Here is a 17,935-nt window from a genome sequence, read left to right on the forward strand (position 1 = left end):
GTCTCATAATCCAATATCGTGATCGTGAAATTGTTCGATTTATGGTTCTCTAATCTTTTCACACAATAGCAACGAATTTTGTTCTGTATGCTGGATGATTGTGTATTTTGGGCATTGCGCTCAGAATGCTGTTATAATGGTCAGCAATTCTACATCAGATCATGATTTCCAGTCTACGATAAAACAAATTTCCAATCTTCGTGGCTCTCTCTTGTCCGCAGTTTCATGGCCACACAGTATAACGCCCGCTCTTGCGTAGTGCAGATTACAATATATTAATATTATTGACAAAAATGCCTTTTTTTTGTATGAATGCTGAACATCAGACTGCGTCTCTTCAGCACTCCAAGCAGAATCCAAAGCCCTGCTTTACTAGCATTAGATGCAAGAGAGTGTTCTTCCGCCCTCCTTTACACCATCCTGCAGGCTATCGACCCTGCTAGAGAACACGCGCGCTAACACACATGCGAACCAACAAACACTACATTGGCGAGCACGAGCGTACGGGGTATGGTTCGCACGTCCACTTACGCCCACACAGTGTGTTCGCCAGCTTGCCTCAGCTCGGTGACGCATGCTGGCGCGTGCCGGATTCTCTCCTGCAGGCATCAGCGCAGCTTCGTGATGCACTTCCACCAGGTTCTTGGTTGTTCTGCGCCTCAGTCAGCACCTGCCGGACACCTGTCGACAAGGTAAATGTAGGTAAGACAAGAGTAGCGAGTAGAATAGACGGTAAGCATTGACAGGTGTGTAGGTAAGACAGAGCCCACACCTAGATAGAGGCAAGCCATTGACAGGTGTGTAGTAAGACAGAACACCAGCCTAGGAAGAGGTAAGCATTGCAGGTGTGTAGGTAAGACAGAGCACCACACTAGATAGATGTACAGCATTCCTAGCGTGTTGTAGTAAGGAAAGAAACCACATCAAGTTAGAGCAAGGCATTGAACGAGTATAGAAGGCCAGAGCTCTGCAATGCAGTAACTAGTCCAAAGCAGTGAGCCATACAATACCTCATCACATTATTGAGTTCGTATTTTTCCTATGAAATTCCTAAGCTTCTTATTCAAGGTCAGAAGCTTAATATACAAGAGGTCCTACTAATTTAACCTAATGCCTATCGCAATACAGCGCCCTTAACACTAAACTGAGCATTCAGCTAGTCACACACATGCATGCTGCCTTAAGGTTTTAATTTCTGGATGTTTCGGTCAAGAGGACGACAAACTAGTCAGGATACAACAAAGAGAAATTGCTTTAAGAAACTAGATCGGCGCTAGAACTGTCACTGCGCGCCATGCTGTCTGTAAGGCAGAGCGATGCCAACATACCTTTGGGAAGAAGCGTGCCAGAAGAACTGGTAATGACAGGAGTTGATGAAGCGATGGACGTTCATCTGTCAGCACGGCGTCGATGTAGTCGATGAGGTAGGTGGAGCACTAGACGATCTCGAGTGCTTTTCTTTCGATTTGCTAGTAATTTTAGAGACACAGGTATAGCACTTTTTTTCTTAGCATTTAAAAGCCAAATTAACTAAAAAAATCACCTATAATTGATAAAACAAATGATAGTTCCGGCTAATTATTTATGCACACTATAAGATTTTAGTACTACTACTATTAAACACAAATACCAAAACATTCCATTGGCAATTTATTAAACATTAAGTAACTATACATTTGCAATCGTCCACACCTAACTACGCGAGTACTCATAATAGGAAAACATCAACATGCTAACTATACAAACTGACTGTTACACTAAAACCTCCGTTATATAGCATTGCTTATATTAAACCTCTGTAAAATCTCAAGCGACAGCAATAATGATGATGGCATTAAAACATTCACGCTCTGAATGATAACGTCGACCAGAGCTTTAGCAAAAGCAACGGAAATTGGAGAGGCGACGCCTTCCACGGCCCCATACACCTAATGAAAGGGAAGATATAGAGCTCAGAAAAACATCCTAACGTAATAAACGATAAACATACTCTACCTATATTAGCATAGCGAGTTCATGATAGCTTAGTATGTGGTAGCACCAGCTAGTCATGATTACACATGCTCGCTCTGCTCGTCATTACGTCGTGCTCACGCATCACAGCCACACAAGACTGACAACGTTGCAAAACCTCAGACGCGCCACCAAAACGCCCGGCAAGAAAAGTTAGGTCAACATACTCGAATCGCGCGACAAACAACAACACAAACTCCCCACCCTACAAACGAACAACACTACCCGCATACGAAATCTGCCGCGACATGAATTTTTCACGGCGTTCGTACATCTCTGGCACATCGTCGCATGGTGATGAAGCACACGCGCGCGGGCGCGCCCCATTCAACTCACGTTCAGGTTGATTGATGTCTTTTCGTGCATGATGCGCTGCGTTGACGCCATGCGACACACGGAGGTCGATGTACTTGTGGTAGGGACAGAAGAAGTCAGCCAACGCGCTGAATGCGTACGGCCTCGTCTTCCCCCCGTTAGCATCGCTACCACGCCGGCGCATCCGGAACGCAGCAGTGCGCGATAGCAGGCCGGCCCACGCCGCCCAACGCATAACAAGTGACGTGCATCAGTCGGTACAACGCAGTGCCAGCCTTCGTTATTCCATCTCAACTTTGATAAGCTGGCCGGGTATATCAGATATAACTATATATATCTCGCAAGAGGTGGTGGGTAATGGGGGCCGGGGCTTCCTCGAAAGCTGCTATCATAACAGGTTTGATGAAAACATTGGCCTAAGACACGGTGAGCTTCTTTCGGAAGCGCAAACTTACAACCAGAGAGCGAAGAAGAGAGAGCGCAAACAATTGCGCAATTCTCTTCTCCAGAACAGTTGCCATTCTGTTAGCAGTTCTGGCAGAAACCCGCTCACCTCTGGCAGCAAGTCTGGCAGAATGCCAGTCACTCTGCCAGGCAAGTCTGCGAATGGGTGTCAACTCTACTGGCAAAGCTCTGCGAGAATCGCCATCACGTCTACAGGCAGTCTGGAGAATGCCGCCTCCCCCCTACCCGCGGAAGTCTGGCAGAATACCTGTCACTCCCCTGCAGGCAAGTTCCTGGCAGAAATGCGTCACTCCTCCTGGCAGTCGCCAGAGGAGCCATGCGCATTCTCCTCGCGCCGTAAGTCATCGTCATCGCGGCGCGTGGATGCCATACGCTTACTCGACCTCCCCGGTCTGGACGTGCAAGAACATCTGCCAGCATCGGGTCGCTGCGGACGGAGATGTTGCTGCGGCCGAATGCCGTTGTTCGGCGCGTCCGCCCTGCCTGGCCGCCACGTCACGCCCGCCCCGTTGCCACTGGCAACGCTCAACTGCGGAGACGTCGTGATCATCTAGTTGCTCCCCGGTGAGAAAATTCCTACAACAGAACTTGACACTCACGACGCGTTCGCGCTAACAACGAACAACAACAAAGTGGTGCCTGAACAAGCGCCGAGATGCTACGTGCCCAATTGCGCCCACTGGCTATGGCTAATTAACACTTACTAACAGTATAATATATAGCTATGTTATACAACTTAATAGTTTTTGTATGTCGTCACTGCTACAACTACAGCACCTCGCCAGCACCTATGCCACCATTTATACAGATGGAGTTCTGTCGCCTCAACCTGGCACGCAGTGATGAGCTCGTCGAACGCCACGCCAGCGTACTGCAGCTAGTATCTCCGAGTCCTGTGAGACACTCACTCCCGAGACCATCACTACACTGTGGGCACTATTTCTATGACCAGACGTGCTCCTGTGCATTGGGCATGTCGTGTGATGCTCGGCTCGACTGCACCTCACAGCGGCAGTTGTTGTCTGGAGACTGCTGTGAGCATGAAGCGATGATGGGCAGCCAGCGCGCTGGATGCTCTTCGTTGGGATAGAGCAGCGCAGCATCTCACGGAGAACGTACTGTAAGAGATTGTAAGATGATGCCACCGCTGCAGCTAGTCGGGTCACGAACGGTAAAAGCTAGTGTATGCTACAGAGTATATATTGCCTAATGTGCAACATATGCACTCAGAATGCCAGACTACCATACACTTACACGCCGACACACATTTACTACACGTTACGTATACGTCTTGTATGTTGCGTGCGTGCGTGCCGCATATAATGTAGCAGTGTCTATGCTACACGTTGAGAGTATTTAGCCTATATCTATGTGTGCCTAATTACATATTTGCAGACAAGTACGATAGCTACACAAAAATAGACATCGCGCTTAGTCTCAATTCAGTTGACAGTGATAGTCCCTTTCATCCCGAACTTTTAATTAACCAGCTTGAGCCACGTTATCGTCAAACGACTACATAAGTGTCAGCGTGCGTAGTTACGTGGCTGTACTAAACTCAGCTGCGGCGTGACACGTACGAGCGAACCTGGCGGATTTCTGCCGTGCGGCGTACATAGGAGTGAGCAGGCTAGAGGAGCTTTGGCGTCCAAAACTCCATGCGATCCTTCCAGGGAGTAAACAGCTTGCTCAACCTCGGGCCTAGGCGAAAGCAGAAGACGTCGCGGGGTAAATTTTAAAGGAAATCATTTGTGTTATTTCCCGAGGCCGACGTTAGACGGACAAGCAATTAGTAGTGGCTTAGAATTACGTTATTAAGGTATCATTGTTTGGATAAACAAGGGGTAAGTTATAGTCAACATATAATAACACAAGCCATTGTATGTTAGAGACTCGCACAAGACATGAAAGAGATAACAAGCAGATTGATGGATGAGCAGCACAGAAAGAATTAAGGATTCTTATTCGTAGACCGTGTTATTTTAATAATTTACAATGAGCCATGTATAGCTAAGGATATATTGCATGCTCAGCACGCGAACATCAATACACATATCACATATTAATCTTTCCAACCTAACAGAAAGCCTCTTATGATATGAACATCTTGACCAAACACTGTACAGCAGTTTCCAGACCAGGAGAATTCGCGTGAGTTTCCTGACCGCCAGCTAGCTTCACTCCCGAAAACACTTGCTAAGCACATGGTTTGCCTCTACATGCGAATGAGCACTGCCGCAACCTCCCAGCTTCGCTGCCTCCTCTCCCTCACTTCTCACCCACAGCCCGTACCTTTTCTTGGAGTAAATTGCCGTTGATTTTATTCAATCGTGAAGCTTCAACTACTCGCTTCTGCCGTCAAAGTCTGACAAACCGTCAAAGTCAGCTTCGAAAAGCTCCTGTTTGACGGTGAACGTTAGCAGCACGTTTGACCTTCAGAGGTTGAGTAGAAATCAACCAAGTTAGCTTGCTAACTTATCAACCACCAAATGAACTTATAAGGATTTACGTGACTTTTCTTGTCGACGGTAGGAAAGTTTGCGCCATCGCCCAGCACACTCTAGCGTCGAATGTTGAGCACGTCAACGATATGGCACTGATGACGTGCACGCCGTCGCTCGGGTACATCGTGTGCACGTCGCTGAACGCGCAAAGTCACACGCGCGCAGTGATGAGATCATGCTCACATGGTGGCATTGTGAGTAGTATAATCGCCACATAATATGTATACGCACACACATATAATAATACTGTATCAATATAATAATATGGCATAATATATAACGATATATAAGGGTGACGCATATCACTGAACAGTCCGAGTGTGCCATATATAATATGTAATATATAAAATATATATAGAGAGATGGATAGATAAGGGTTATACGTACATCACTGAACAGTCGATGATGCTGCCATGATACATTGCTACCAATGCGATCTTCACTAGCTCTTTAACAGGATGCCGGTAGTACACTGCAGACGCAATGCGCACGGATCTATGAAATACTACACCGCGACGGAAGTATACATATTCAAGCCCCGTTCTCAATGCCCACATTTAATAGCTGATAGTTCATTCTTTTGTTCTGCATTTGACCAATCGCTTGCGCGTTGCATATTCCGCCCGTCTTACGCGATGTCATTACGTGGTGGTATCAGATCCTACGATCACACCCCGCGCCAACACCACATCGCACTACGAGCATCGATATCAGCAGCCAACATGACGACGGCAAAAATCTAGATCGTGCGTCGCCTGATATGCTTTTTCAGGATGACTAAAGTGCTTACCGTTGACTACAGCCGTAGACCCTAGAGCGTCGGCCCAGCCACTGCAGCGGCCCTTCAGCGACGCTGTGTACAGCTCGTACCTCGTGTCCTGCTTGAACTGTGAGTCATCTTCAGGGCCTTCCTGTTCGCCTCGTACTGCTGTGCCCGGCGCGTAGCACCCACGTGCATCCGAGATCTCATCACGCCCTCATTAGCTCCTCGACGTTGGCGCCTGGTCCGGCTTCAGTGATACGCAACCATAAATGGCTAATCAGTTAAACAAAAGTTTGTACAATTTTTTTCACATCAAATGTTAAATGGACCTCTACTCCAACGATACACTTTAACACTAATCGCCTCCATATGCTTACAGACCAGCTCCGCTATAATCACTGCTCACCCCACTCCCTATGCCTAATTTTGATACGTGACATTAACCGTATTGTTACACCACACAATCAACTTAATCTTACATCAACAATACTATCTTAATATTACCCTCACAGTATGCTAAATGTTATAGCTTACACTATGTCAATATTAACCTAAGATTATTCCCTCACATTATGCTTATGTCTACACTTACAAATGCGTATTTTGCCCTATATTACACTCTCACGACATATGCTAATGCTTACGCTTTCCACTATGCGCATATTCCCTCACATTATGCTATGTTTACACTACACAATGGCCATATTACCCTAATATTACGCTCACATCATGCTTATTTTTACGCTTACCAATGCCAATATTAACCTAATAATTATTACCCTCACATCATGCTTATTTTACGCTTACCACAATGCAATATTACCCTAATATTACCAGAACATTATCCTAATGTTACATCTACATGTTAATGTTTACACCTACTGTCTTAACACTACACCCCCCCCACACCGCAACCTAATGTTCCCACGCCCTACATCGGCACTACCTGCGCCGCGCGGTCGTGCGCGACTCACGTTTGCGTATGCGGTCGCGTAGGGGCTGATGTTCTTGAACGCCCACTGCATGTTCTGGTGCGTGGCGAGGTAGTGCAGTGAACGAGCGCGACTGCTCACGAGAAAGCGCGCAGCAGGCCGTAGTAGGCCGGCAGCATGACGCGGTTGAACAGCAGCTAGTGCGCACATCCTGGTCCTCGTGGTCGGCCCTGGGGGGGAGAGAGAGCAAACGCGCGGGGGCGACGCCGCCGTTAGTTCACCGAGAATCGTGCGCACCGTGGAAGTCTGTGCAGAAGGGTCACTTAACACGTTCCCCGCGGATCCACGAGTCAGCTCATGGCCAAAAAAATAAAGTTCTCCTATAGATGGCAGGGGCTGTACGCTTAGAAATTCAACAGGGTCAGTCTATACACCCCAGTCGTAGATGACATGATTTATACAATGCTTTACTGTTGTTTGGAACGTTATTTTGGGAGTTTTTGGGACTGAGGTAATGTTTTTGGTTCACCACGCCAAAGGGCGTTTGTTGTGAGAATGGCAAGTTCGTCGTTCAATGACCGCTGAAGAAGTTGCAGAGTTATGCGCTGATTCTGACAGTGATATGCCTGTTTTGATGTCTGAGAGTAAGTTTATATCTATATTATACTAGCCACTAATTATAAATAATTTTATAGCTAGTTAAACCTGCCAAAAACATTTTGTGTAATAAGTGACTAAGTGGGGAAAACGCGAAAATCTCAGCACAGGGCGGTAGGTGCATTGTTAACCAGGCAGCGTTGAACGTGTTAAGGGAAAATGACAAGCATGTACTTTTTTGGCAGGTGCGCATTCTATTGAGGATTTACCGATTCGATTTTGATGACGTTAAGACTGCCACTCGAGGAACATGCTAAAAGTGTCCGTTATAAGCAGGTGCCTATATAGTTAACTGCTAACACAGGTGTACTACAAGATTACAAAAAATAAGAGTATGAGTGTAGAACATTTATGGAAAGCTTTACTAACGTGTTAAATCAATGTATATTTGTCGATGGCAGGTTTTAGGCGGACATACTAGTGGGGAGAACTAGCTTAATAGTGGTTTTTAAACTGGGGCCGAGTGAAGACAGCAAAATGGCTTAAAAACAGCTTGTAATATTGTCATGATTCTTTTGATTTTTTTTTTACATGTACTCGTTTTCTAGGGATTTGTCCTCGTGGGAGAGGTATGCTACGCAAACACCTTCCTAGGAAACATGCAAAAAAAAAACTTAAATAAATGCACTAATGCATCTTAAATGCACCCATGACCTTCCGTACATATTGTCAACGAATATTCTTTCGCAACATTAAAAAACCTCGGTAATTTTGCGCCACACTCGACCACGCGTCATGCTACGAACGGGATCACTGCTCTGCAACCGCACACACCGATGAAAAGTAAGTCGGCTGTGACTGAAGGCTTACAGTATGTAGTTGAAGGCAATGTTCTTGGCAATGCGAGGGTCCTCGGTTATTAGCCGCACATTCTCTGGACGATCGAGGCAGGCTTGGTACCAGAATATTAACAAGGCCTGAAAGGAAAAAGCCCCATGATACATCGAAATAAAGTTGACATTAAATGAGATAAAATAATTAAATAATTAAATAAAACGATGAATTGGACATGTGGGAAACCCTGTGGGTAGCTCTATCCTTAAAGTTTTAAACCATTGGTCAGGGATCGTGTTTAACCTGTCCAGAAAAGCAATCTATGCGCAGCCCAATAGAACAGACCTTCCAAAAGTTACCGACATGACTAGAAAATAAATAAATGTTTAAAAAAAAGACGATAAAAAATTAGTGTCTGAAATCAGTTATGGTGAAACTGTGATTCACAATGAGCACAGGTAATACCATACTGTTGCCACACAGTGCTTCCCCCACCCCCACCCACCGACGTACCTGCTTGTTGTGGTTAACAGCAATCGGCGGCTCAGACAGCTTAGGCTGGAATATCTGCCAAAGCTCCATCACATAATGGCCAAACTAAAACGCAGAAACAGAACAACAAGGATAGACGATATAAACTGCAACGAATTGCGCAAGATGACATTACATGAGATTGCCTGTGGAAAAGTTGCGCATTTATGACGTACGTTTTTTGCTACACGTAGATTTTTTTCTGCCTGGCGACAACTACAGAACAGACCCTGGTACCTGACACGAGGCAAAAACTGCATTGTACAATATCCCTCATGCATTTGCTGATGCCTGCACAAATGAAGTCCCATGAAAACGGAAACGTAAGCTCTGGCGTACAAGCTACTGTAACAATAGATGCGGGCGAGTAACAACATCTATATGAGCGAAATGAATAGTTGCATGCGGTCTATTCAATGGCAACACTATCACCCATTGATGTAAAAATCTATTATATTCCATAAACATCTATTCATTCAGGGTGCACTATATATGGCTGCCTGTAGTGTTACATTACAAACCATTGCACTGCGATACATTAGCAAAACAAGCGGAGAAAGTAGGGACTGGAAAGAATAAAGCATTATATGGCTGCCTGTATTCCAAATGGCAAATGTTACTGTGGTTTTATGATACAAGCTATTGTAGCGAGAAATGTAAAAAGGCCAGTAACATTATCTGTTTTCAAATTAAAGTATGATGATTATCGTTGCAACATATTCACCTCAGGTAATTGTCAGAAATGATAGGAATCCTGCAAGTTCATGAATAAAACGTACGCAACATGAAATTTTGTAGCGTGAACCCTATTCTCCTCTCAAGTTCCCTTAGAAATATGCAGAATTAATTCTTAGTTTTCTATAGCTTATGTAATGTCAAAAACTAGCACACCATAGATAAAGCTGGGTTTACACTACCGACTTCACACAGTCAAATTGATTAATTGTACTAGTTTTAGTGTTGTACAATCGACAATCGGCAGTGTAAACGTAAAAGTCGCGCGACAAACTGGCTGGGAGGTGGGGGGTTGGGAGATTAGAACATGTTCTATTTTCCCAACTCGGTATTGCTGAACTGTATAGGTTTTTGCCATATGGGCCACTCATAGAACAGCAATCAGGTGTGTCCCTCCACCTAGGGAGAGAGCAAGTTTTTGCTATCGGCGCCACGCTGGCAGCATGGAATACATGCAAAAAGTGCATCCGTGTCACCTCGTTCGTGCGCACACTACGCGCCAAATTTTGAAACGTTTGCTGCCTCGCGGTCAGTAATGTAAGAGCTTTGAACATATATAGAGAGGATGGTAGAAAGAAGAAAAACGCCAAGTTGCCTGCATAAAGTCGATAGTGTAAATCCAGCTTAACCGACTGTAGTGTAACTACAGAGTGCCAAGTTGGTGTGACGCTATAACGTACCATTAGTTTTTCAGCTCTTGATACAAGGCAATAGGTCATCACAGCAAAATATGACATCAGCTTCATTGTACCATGCTGGGTAGCATCTTGAAAACAATTAGAAATAATCTTGAATTAGAATTATTAGTTTCCAACTTGTTTTTTGGTCTATGATTTCCATTTTCCTACGATGCGTTATCAATCCCCTACCGGCTATCAAAATTGTAAGATTTTGTAGCACACAATAACACAATGTACAAGTTTTTCATATAACACTATTTTGGGGAGATCTCTACCTTTGAAGTTGATGATATAATATTGATTCAGGATATAGAATATCATTATTAATTACGAGTTCACTGTAGGTGTATATTAGGTGAGAAGATCTGTTTGGCCACTTATGATTTGGATTTTGCAAACATCCCCACATGTCCCTTTGTCCCCACCTGTTGTCATATCCTGCTACCCTACCCCAGTGTATGATATTTCTATGGGATTAAAGTCTCTGCAAACAGTCATACACTACAACCAGATGTCAGAAAGGCTACAAGGACAGTTACCTGCATATATCCTAGCCTTACTCAGTAAGCTCAGCAAGTACATGTAGATCTGATGAAGAACCATGGTCGACTCCTGACTCATCTACACAACCAGACGAAAAAAAACCATTAACCCCAATAAGTAAATAACGATTAAACGTTAATCGCATCATTCCAGCTCAAGTTGAACTCCGATCTAATGTCACCTGCAACACACGTGCTCGCACTTTACCCAGGTTTTTTTTGCAGAAAATCTTCGCGCAGAGTAGCAAAGAAATATAGGCTGGCCAACGACAGAACTACAGTCGTTCATACACTTTGTCAATACTGCTCCTAGAGCTTGCTAAACTTTCATCAAGATGCAACCACGCTTCCAACGAATTTAAACAGCAACACTGTCACTTTCAAGCCGCAATAGTACTACCAGCTCAACCTGTAAGTAACGCACCCGTGATTTGCACAAAGCTTTACCCCGTCACTCATATCAACACAGCGTATCGATGTAAGCGAGAAAGTTAAAGTCATAAGTGACCTGTTTGGCATCGACTGCCATTGCCATGGAATCGCGATACTCACGCTCATGCCCTTCTGGGGGCTGACCAGAGTTCTCACGGCTCTGAAGTTCTGTCTGAACTGGTTGCAGGGGACGAGGCAGACCAGCAGGTAGGCGGCGGCTGCGGCGCAAAAAACCAAGTCTCGTTAAACTTCATTAACGTCACTAACGACATCCCGCAAGAGACACAGCGATGACAAATGTTAAAAAGAAGAGTAGACGCGAGTTCGTAAGATATGCGAGATGTATAAACAAACAATGCCACACACTAGTACCACAGTGACAACGTGCAACATGCTAATAAATTGGCAATGCGACGCGCAGACAAAAAAGGCCGAATTGTGAAGTTACATCACGCCACGACGAAGGCACACCATGTCGCGTTGACACCATGGCACGTTACAACACATCGCTAATCACAGTCATGGGTCGTCATGATACGCCGCGCGTCGCGGCAACCAGATGGCGTGTGCAACATCCCCACGTGCAGCGTTGCGTGACGCCGCGCATTTGCACAGACGGAGTTGACCGTCGACCGTCGCTGCGGCTACCGTCAGCAGCGCCACCTACCCATGTGCACGCGCTGGTTCGGGTTGGCGATGAGGAATCGCTCGACCCACGTGTCCATGTTCTGCAGCACCCAGCTGTGCGCGATCTTGTTACGTGGGACCTGAACGGCGAGCCAGTCGAGGCACTGCTGCGGACAGTACTCCACCACCTGCTCCCAGCCGGGCAACAATGGGCAACGATGAGCAACAATGAGCAACAATGAGCAACAACGAGCAACGATGAGCAACAATGGGCAACAATGGGCAACAACGGGCAACGATGAGCAACAATGAGCAACAATGAGCAACAACGGGAGGCAGACGATTGCCACGCGAGGGCAGATATGAAATGCAATAAAAAATATACATGTTAATAGGTAGACGATCGCCGTGCAAGTGCAAATATGAAATATAATAAAAATATAAATATACGTGTGTGTGTGTGTGTGAGAGAGAGAGAGTGAGTGTGAGTGTGAGTGTGAGTGTGTTTGAATGAATATATTCAAAAATATTACATCTATATTTCACTTCTTGTAGAATTACGAGTACACCAGTAGCACCTATTTTGGAGAGACAGTGTGTGTGTGTGTGAGAGAGAGAGAGAGAGAGAGAGAGAGAGAGAGAGAGAGAGAGACAGAGACCCGAGATGGCTAAAGCTAAAGAAGAGCAGCCAAAACTGAGGAAGAACAGAGAATAAGAGTGAGAATGAGAGATCGAAAGAGATGGGGAGAGAGAAACGCAAGAGAGACGTACCAACGTATACCTCGCCGATCTTCTTCATGACTAGATTAGTGGAAGTGCGGGTGGCCAGGGGGGCCTGCCAGCAAACTCCACCTAACAATCGACAGCAGCTTGAAGAACGGCTGACTGTCGTCGTGATTCAGCTTTATGTAGTCATCGCTGAACAGCATCGAAACAACCTGAAATTTAATCGAATAGTTTAATTAATCTTAAAATTAAAATAAAAAATTTATTTGAATTTAATACGGGAAAACATTTTAATTGATAAATCTTCAAATAAGATTTAATTTAATTATTGAGTGACCCAAGACACGTAGACACTTAATAAACAAACAGGACAATGGTGACCGAGTTGGTCAAAGGTTGGACAATGATTGTCAGATAACCATCTATTTGGAGCAGAATGTTAAAAAGTTGGCTATGTATTTATTGCCTTACATATCTGGAGTATAACTTAAGTACATGGATATAACATTAGTTATTCACCTATCTACCGTGTAAAGTTACCACGTGCAAACAATACAGCATTAATAAAAAACACACATCACCAGGAGTGAATAAAAAAGAACTGTTTTTTACTTCTGCTATCACGAACAAAAGTACTTAAAACCGACAGTGGTGCTAAATAAATGTGTACACAACAGGCCAGTATTTTTTATGAAGCGTTAACTGACACCCCAACTTAGTATTAACCAAGGTTACAGAGCAGACCAATCACTTGCTAATCAAATTGTTGGCATCATATCTGACAGTGTTTACCATCGCCGGAAATGAAAAAAGACGCCAACAATACCACATTCACAAGCAGTTAGCACTCACATGGCATTGCCAAGCTGTCGTTCCTCGACACAAGCTGAATATGAATTACAAGAGGCCTTGTAAGGTTGATGATGTCTCTGAAGCTGTGGCAGAGGAAGGAGAGCCCTGCCAAATCCAAAAAAAGAGAAACAGCGTTTTGTGGCATTGCAGATATGTGGCACGCAGCCTAACAGTACAGTCACTATGCCCTGTGTTGTTTATCACAAGCAATGAACAACTAATATAATAAGATCGCCTGGTGAGACAGAATACTATATCTTAGATTTTAAACCAGCTGGAGACCCTGTGTGCTTACTGATGTTCCTATAAGCTGCCGGTGGTTTACAAAAAGGAATTTAAGTGACACTTTGGATTAAAAGACATAGACTGCCAAGACTTCATACATTCTGCATCTATCAAAGCGTTTTAGTACTGTCCAGCTGTAGTGGCAGAAAAATTACTTGATTCACAAATAAGTGGGACTAGTGTTGTAACACTAATCCTTACCTAAGCCATAAGCCATAGACCAGTAGTATCTCTACTTGACACTTAAACCTATCTAACCTAAACCTACCCATACACTCTGGTAATCATCAGCGTGTTTTTTAAGCGTGAACCTAACCTAACTACCCCAACAAAGCAAATGCTAAATCTAACACTAATGAAACTGCACCCAATTACCCATACTTAATCCCAATTACTAAGCACTAACATAACCCCAGCCTCTCATCCTAACTGACTAACAACTAACCTAAACCAACCCTCAGCCCCTCATCCCTAACAACTAAACAACACTAACAGTAAACCTAACCTCCAGCCTCCTAACTCTAACCCATAACCCTAACTTACTCTAACCTTGACCCCAACACTAACTTTCAAACCTCACCCCAGCCCCTCATACTAACAACTAACTACTGAGCAGTAAACCTAAAACTCCAGCCTCCTATCTGCGAACCCTAAACCCAAACTACCTACCTTGACACCCCAACACTAACCTAAAGCTAACCCCCGCCCCTCATACTAACAACTAACCTAAACCTAACCTCAGCCCCTCATACTAACAACTAACAACTAACAGTAAACTAACTTCCAGCTTCCTCATCTAACTCTAACCCTACCCAAACTTACTCTACTTGACCCCACACTACCTAAAGCCTAACTCCCCCCCATACTAACAATCTAAACCTAAGGCCTCGACCAACCCTCATGCCGTAACCCAAACTTACTCTAACCTTGACCCCAACACTAACCTAAACCTAACCCCCACTCCTCATACTAACAACTAACCTAAGCCTCACCCCAGCCCTCAGCCTAACCCAAACTTACTCTAACCTTGACCCCAACACTAACCTAAACCTAACACCCGCCCCTCATACTAACAACTAACCTAAGCCTCACCCCAGTCCTCATCCTAACCCAAACTTACTCTAACCTTGACCCCAACACTAACCTAAGCCTCACCCCAGCCCTCATCCTAACCCAAACTTACTCTAACCTTGACCCCAACACTAACCTAAGCCTCACCCCAGCCCTCATCCTAACCCTAACCCAAACCTAGCCTTAACCCCAACACTAACCTAAACCTAACCGCAGCATCCTCATACCCTGCGGGGCAGGGACGACTCACCTTGCCGCCGGTGAGCTGAAAGTAGTCGCGCTCGGACAGGGCGAGGCCGCGCTCCTGCCGCGACTTCTCGACGAGCAGCGCGATGAGAGAGATCATCTTCTCGAGTGACGTCGGTCGATACTTCTCCTCCGTCAGCGCGATGATGTCGTCGTCCTCCTCCTCGTCGTCGTCCGACACCACCTCCACCTGCGCGGCGAGGGAGGAGAGGGAGGAGAGGGGGTGAGATGCGAGGAGGAGGTGATAGCACACGCAGAGATGCCTATTCGTCGCCCGCAGCGTGACCCACGACGATTACCTATACTCCAAATTGAGATGTCTTGGTTGCCGTTGCTCTACATACACTCTACAGACTTACCGACGTGACTTGCTCGAGACTCTCTTCATCTAATTTCTCGTCACGTTCAAAGCGAAATGAATAATCAGTCGTGTGGCAGACAGGGCGGTTACATAGACACATATAAAGCTAAGTGAATAGTCAGTCATGTGAGAGACTGAGTACTTGTGCAGCCACCTTCAAAGCTAAATAGATAACCAGTTATGTGAGAAACTAGGCCCATGAGAAACCCACCTCAAAGCTACATCAATAGTCTTGCAAAAGACATAGAGAGAGAGAGACAGAGAGGAAGATGGTAGAGCTAAAGAAGAGAGTAAAACTGAGGAAGAACAGAGGATAAGAGTGAGAATGAGAGATCGAGAGAGAGATGGGGAGAAAGAAATGAAGAGAGACGTAGCCACGTATACCTCGCCGATCTTCTTCATGACTAGATTAGTGAAGTGCGGGTGGCCGGGGGGGCCTCCAGCAAACTCCACCAACATCGACAGCAGCTTGAAGAACGGCTGACTGTCGTCGTGATTCAGCTTTATGATCGAGCTGAACAGCATCGAAACAACCTGAAATTTAATCGAATAGTTTTAATTAATCTTAAAATTAAAATAAAAAATTTATTGGAATTTTAATACGGGAAAACATTTTAATTGATAAATCTTCAAATAAGATTTAATTTAATTATTGAGGTGACCCAAGACACGTAGACACTTAATAACAAACAGGACAATGTGACCAGGTTGGTCAAAGGTTGGACAATTGATTGTCAGATAACCATCTTATTTGGAGCAGAATGTTAAAAAGTTGGCTATGTATTTATTGCTTACATATCTGGAGTATAACTTAAGTACTGGATATAACATTAGTTATTCACCTATCCACCGTGTAAAGTTACGACGTGCCAACAATACACATTTAATAAGAAAACACATCACCAGGAGTGAATAAAAAAGAACTGTTTTTTTACTTCTGCTATCACGAACAAAAGTACTTAAAAACCGACAGTGGTGCTAAATAAATGTGTACACAACAGGCCAGTATTTTTTAGGAAGCGTAACTGACACCCGCAACTAGTATTAACAAGGTATACAGAGCAGACCAATCACTTGCTGATCAAATTGTTGGATATATTTACATGTGTTTACCATCGGTCCGGAAATGAAAAAAGACAGCAACAATACCACATCACAGGTTAGCACTCACATGCATTGCCAGGCTGTCGTTCCATCGACACAGGCTGAATATGAGATTACAAGAGGCCTTTAAGTTGATGATGTCTCTGATCTGGTGGTAGAGGAAGGGCAGACCCTGCAAATCAAAAAGGGGAAAACACGTTTTGCATTGCAGATATGTGCACGCAGCTAACAGTAGTCACGATGCCCTTGTGTTTTTATCACAAGCAATGAACAACTAATACTATAAGATCGCACTGGTGAGAAAATAATACTATATGCTTAATTTAAAACCAAGCTGGAGACCCTGTGTGTTTACTGATGTTCCTATAAGCTGCGTGTGTTTTACAAAAAGGAATTAGTGACACTTTGGATTAAAAGACATGACTGCCAAGACTTCATACATTCTGCATGCTATCAAACGTTTAGTATGTCCAGTGTAGTGGGCAGAAATTATTGATTCACAGAAATGGATATGTTTTAACACTAATCCTTAACCTAACCATAGCCATAGCCATAGTTCTTACCTTGAACTTAAACCTACTCTAACCTAACCCTGACCATACACTTAATCTCAGCTGTCTTTTTAACGTGAACACTAACCAAACCTACCCCTAAGTAACCCAAGCCAAATGCTAAATCTAACACTAATGAAACTGAACCCCAACTTACCCATACCTTAATCCCAATACTAACCTAAACATAACCCCAGCCCCTCATCCTAACTACTAACAACTAACCTAAACCAACCCTCAGCCCCTCATCCTAACAACTAACAACTAACAGTAAACCTAACTCCAGCTTCCTCATCCTAACTCTAACCCTAACCCAAACTTACTCTAACCTTGACCCCAACACTAACCTAAAGCTAACCCCTGCCCCACATACTAACAACTAACCTAAACCTCACCCCCGCCCCTCATACTAACAACTAACAACTAACAGTAAACCTAACTCCAGCTTCCTAACCCTAACTCTAACTCTAACCCAAACTTACTCTAACCTTGACCCCAACACTAACCTAAACCTAACCCCCACCCCTCATACTAACAACTAACCTAAACCAACCCTCAGCCCCTCATCCTAACAACTAACAACTAACAGTAAACCTAACTCCAGCTTCCTAACCCTAACTCTAACCCTAACCCAAACTTACTCTAACCTTGACCCCAACACTAACCTAAACCTAACCCCCACTCCTCATACTAACAACTAACCTAAACCAACCCTCAGCCCCTCATCCTAACAACTAACAACTAACAGTAAACCTAACTCCAGCCTCCT

The 17,935-nt window shown here is 44.5% G+C and overlaps 1 protein-coding gene across 1 annotated transcript in view; it reads right to left on the reverse strand.

The window, feature by feature from the left end:
* The window catches only part of LOC106807872 (ubiquitin carboxyl-terminal hydrolase 34-like), a 71,435-nt gene that overhangs the window by 10,169 nt on the left and 43,331 nt on the right, over positions 1-17,935 (reverse strand). The window contains 8 exon segments of the mRNA XM_014810367.1: positions 8,460-8,566; positions 8,937-9,020; positions 10,370-10,455; positions 10,909-10,990; positions 11,464-11,561; positions 12,011-12,158; positions 15,896-16,045; positions 16,683-16,787. Of these exon segments, the coding sequence (XP_014665853.1) occupies positions 8,460-8,566; positions 8,937-9,020; positions 10,370-10,455; positions 10,909-10,990; positions 11,464-11,561; positions 12,011-12,158; positions 15,896-16,045; positions 16,683-16,787 (860 nt within the window).

This window comes from Priapulus caudatus, unplaced genomic scaffold (assembly GCF_000485595.1).
Source record: "Priapulus caudatus unplaced genomic scaffold, Priapulus_caudatus-5.0.1 Scaffold12, whole genome shotgun sequence".
NCBI lineage: Eukaryota > Metazoa > Priapulida > Priapulimorpha > Priapulimorphida > Priapulidae > Priapulus > Priapulus caudatus.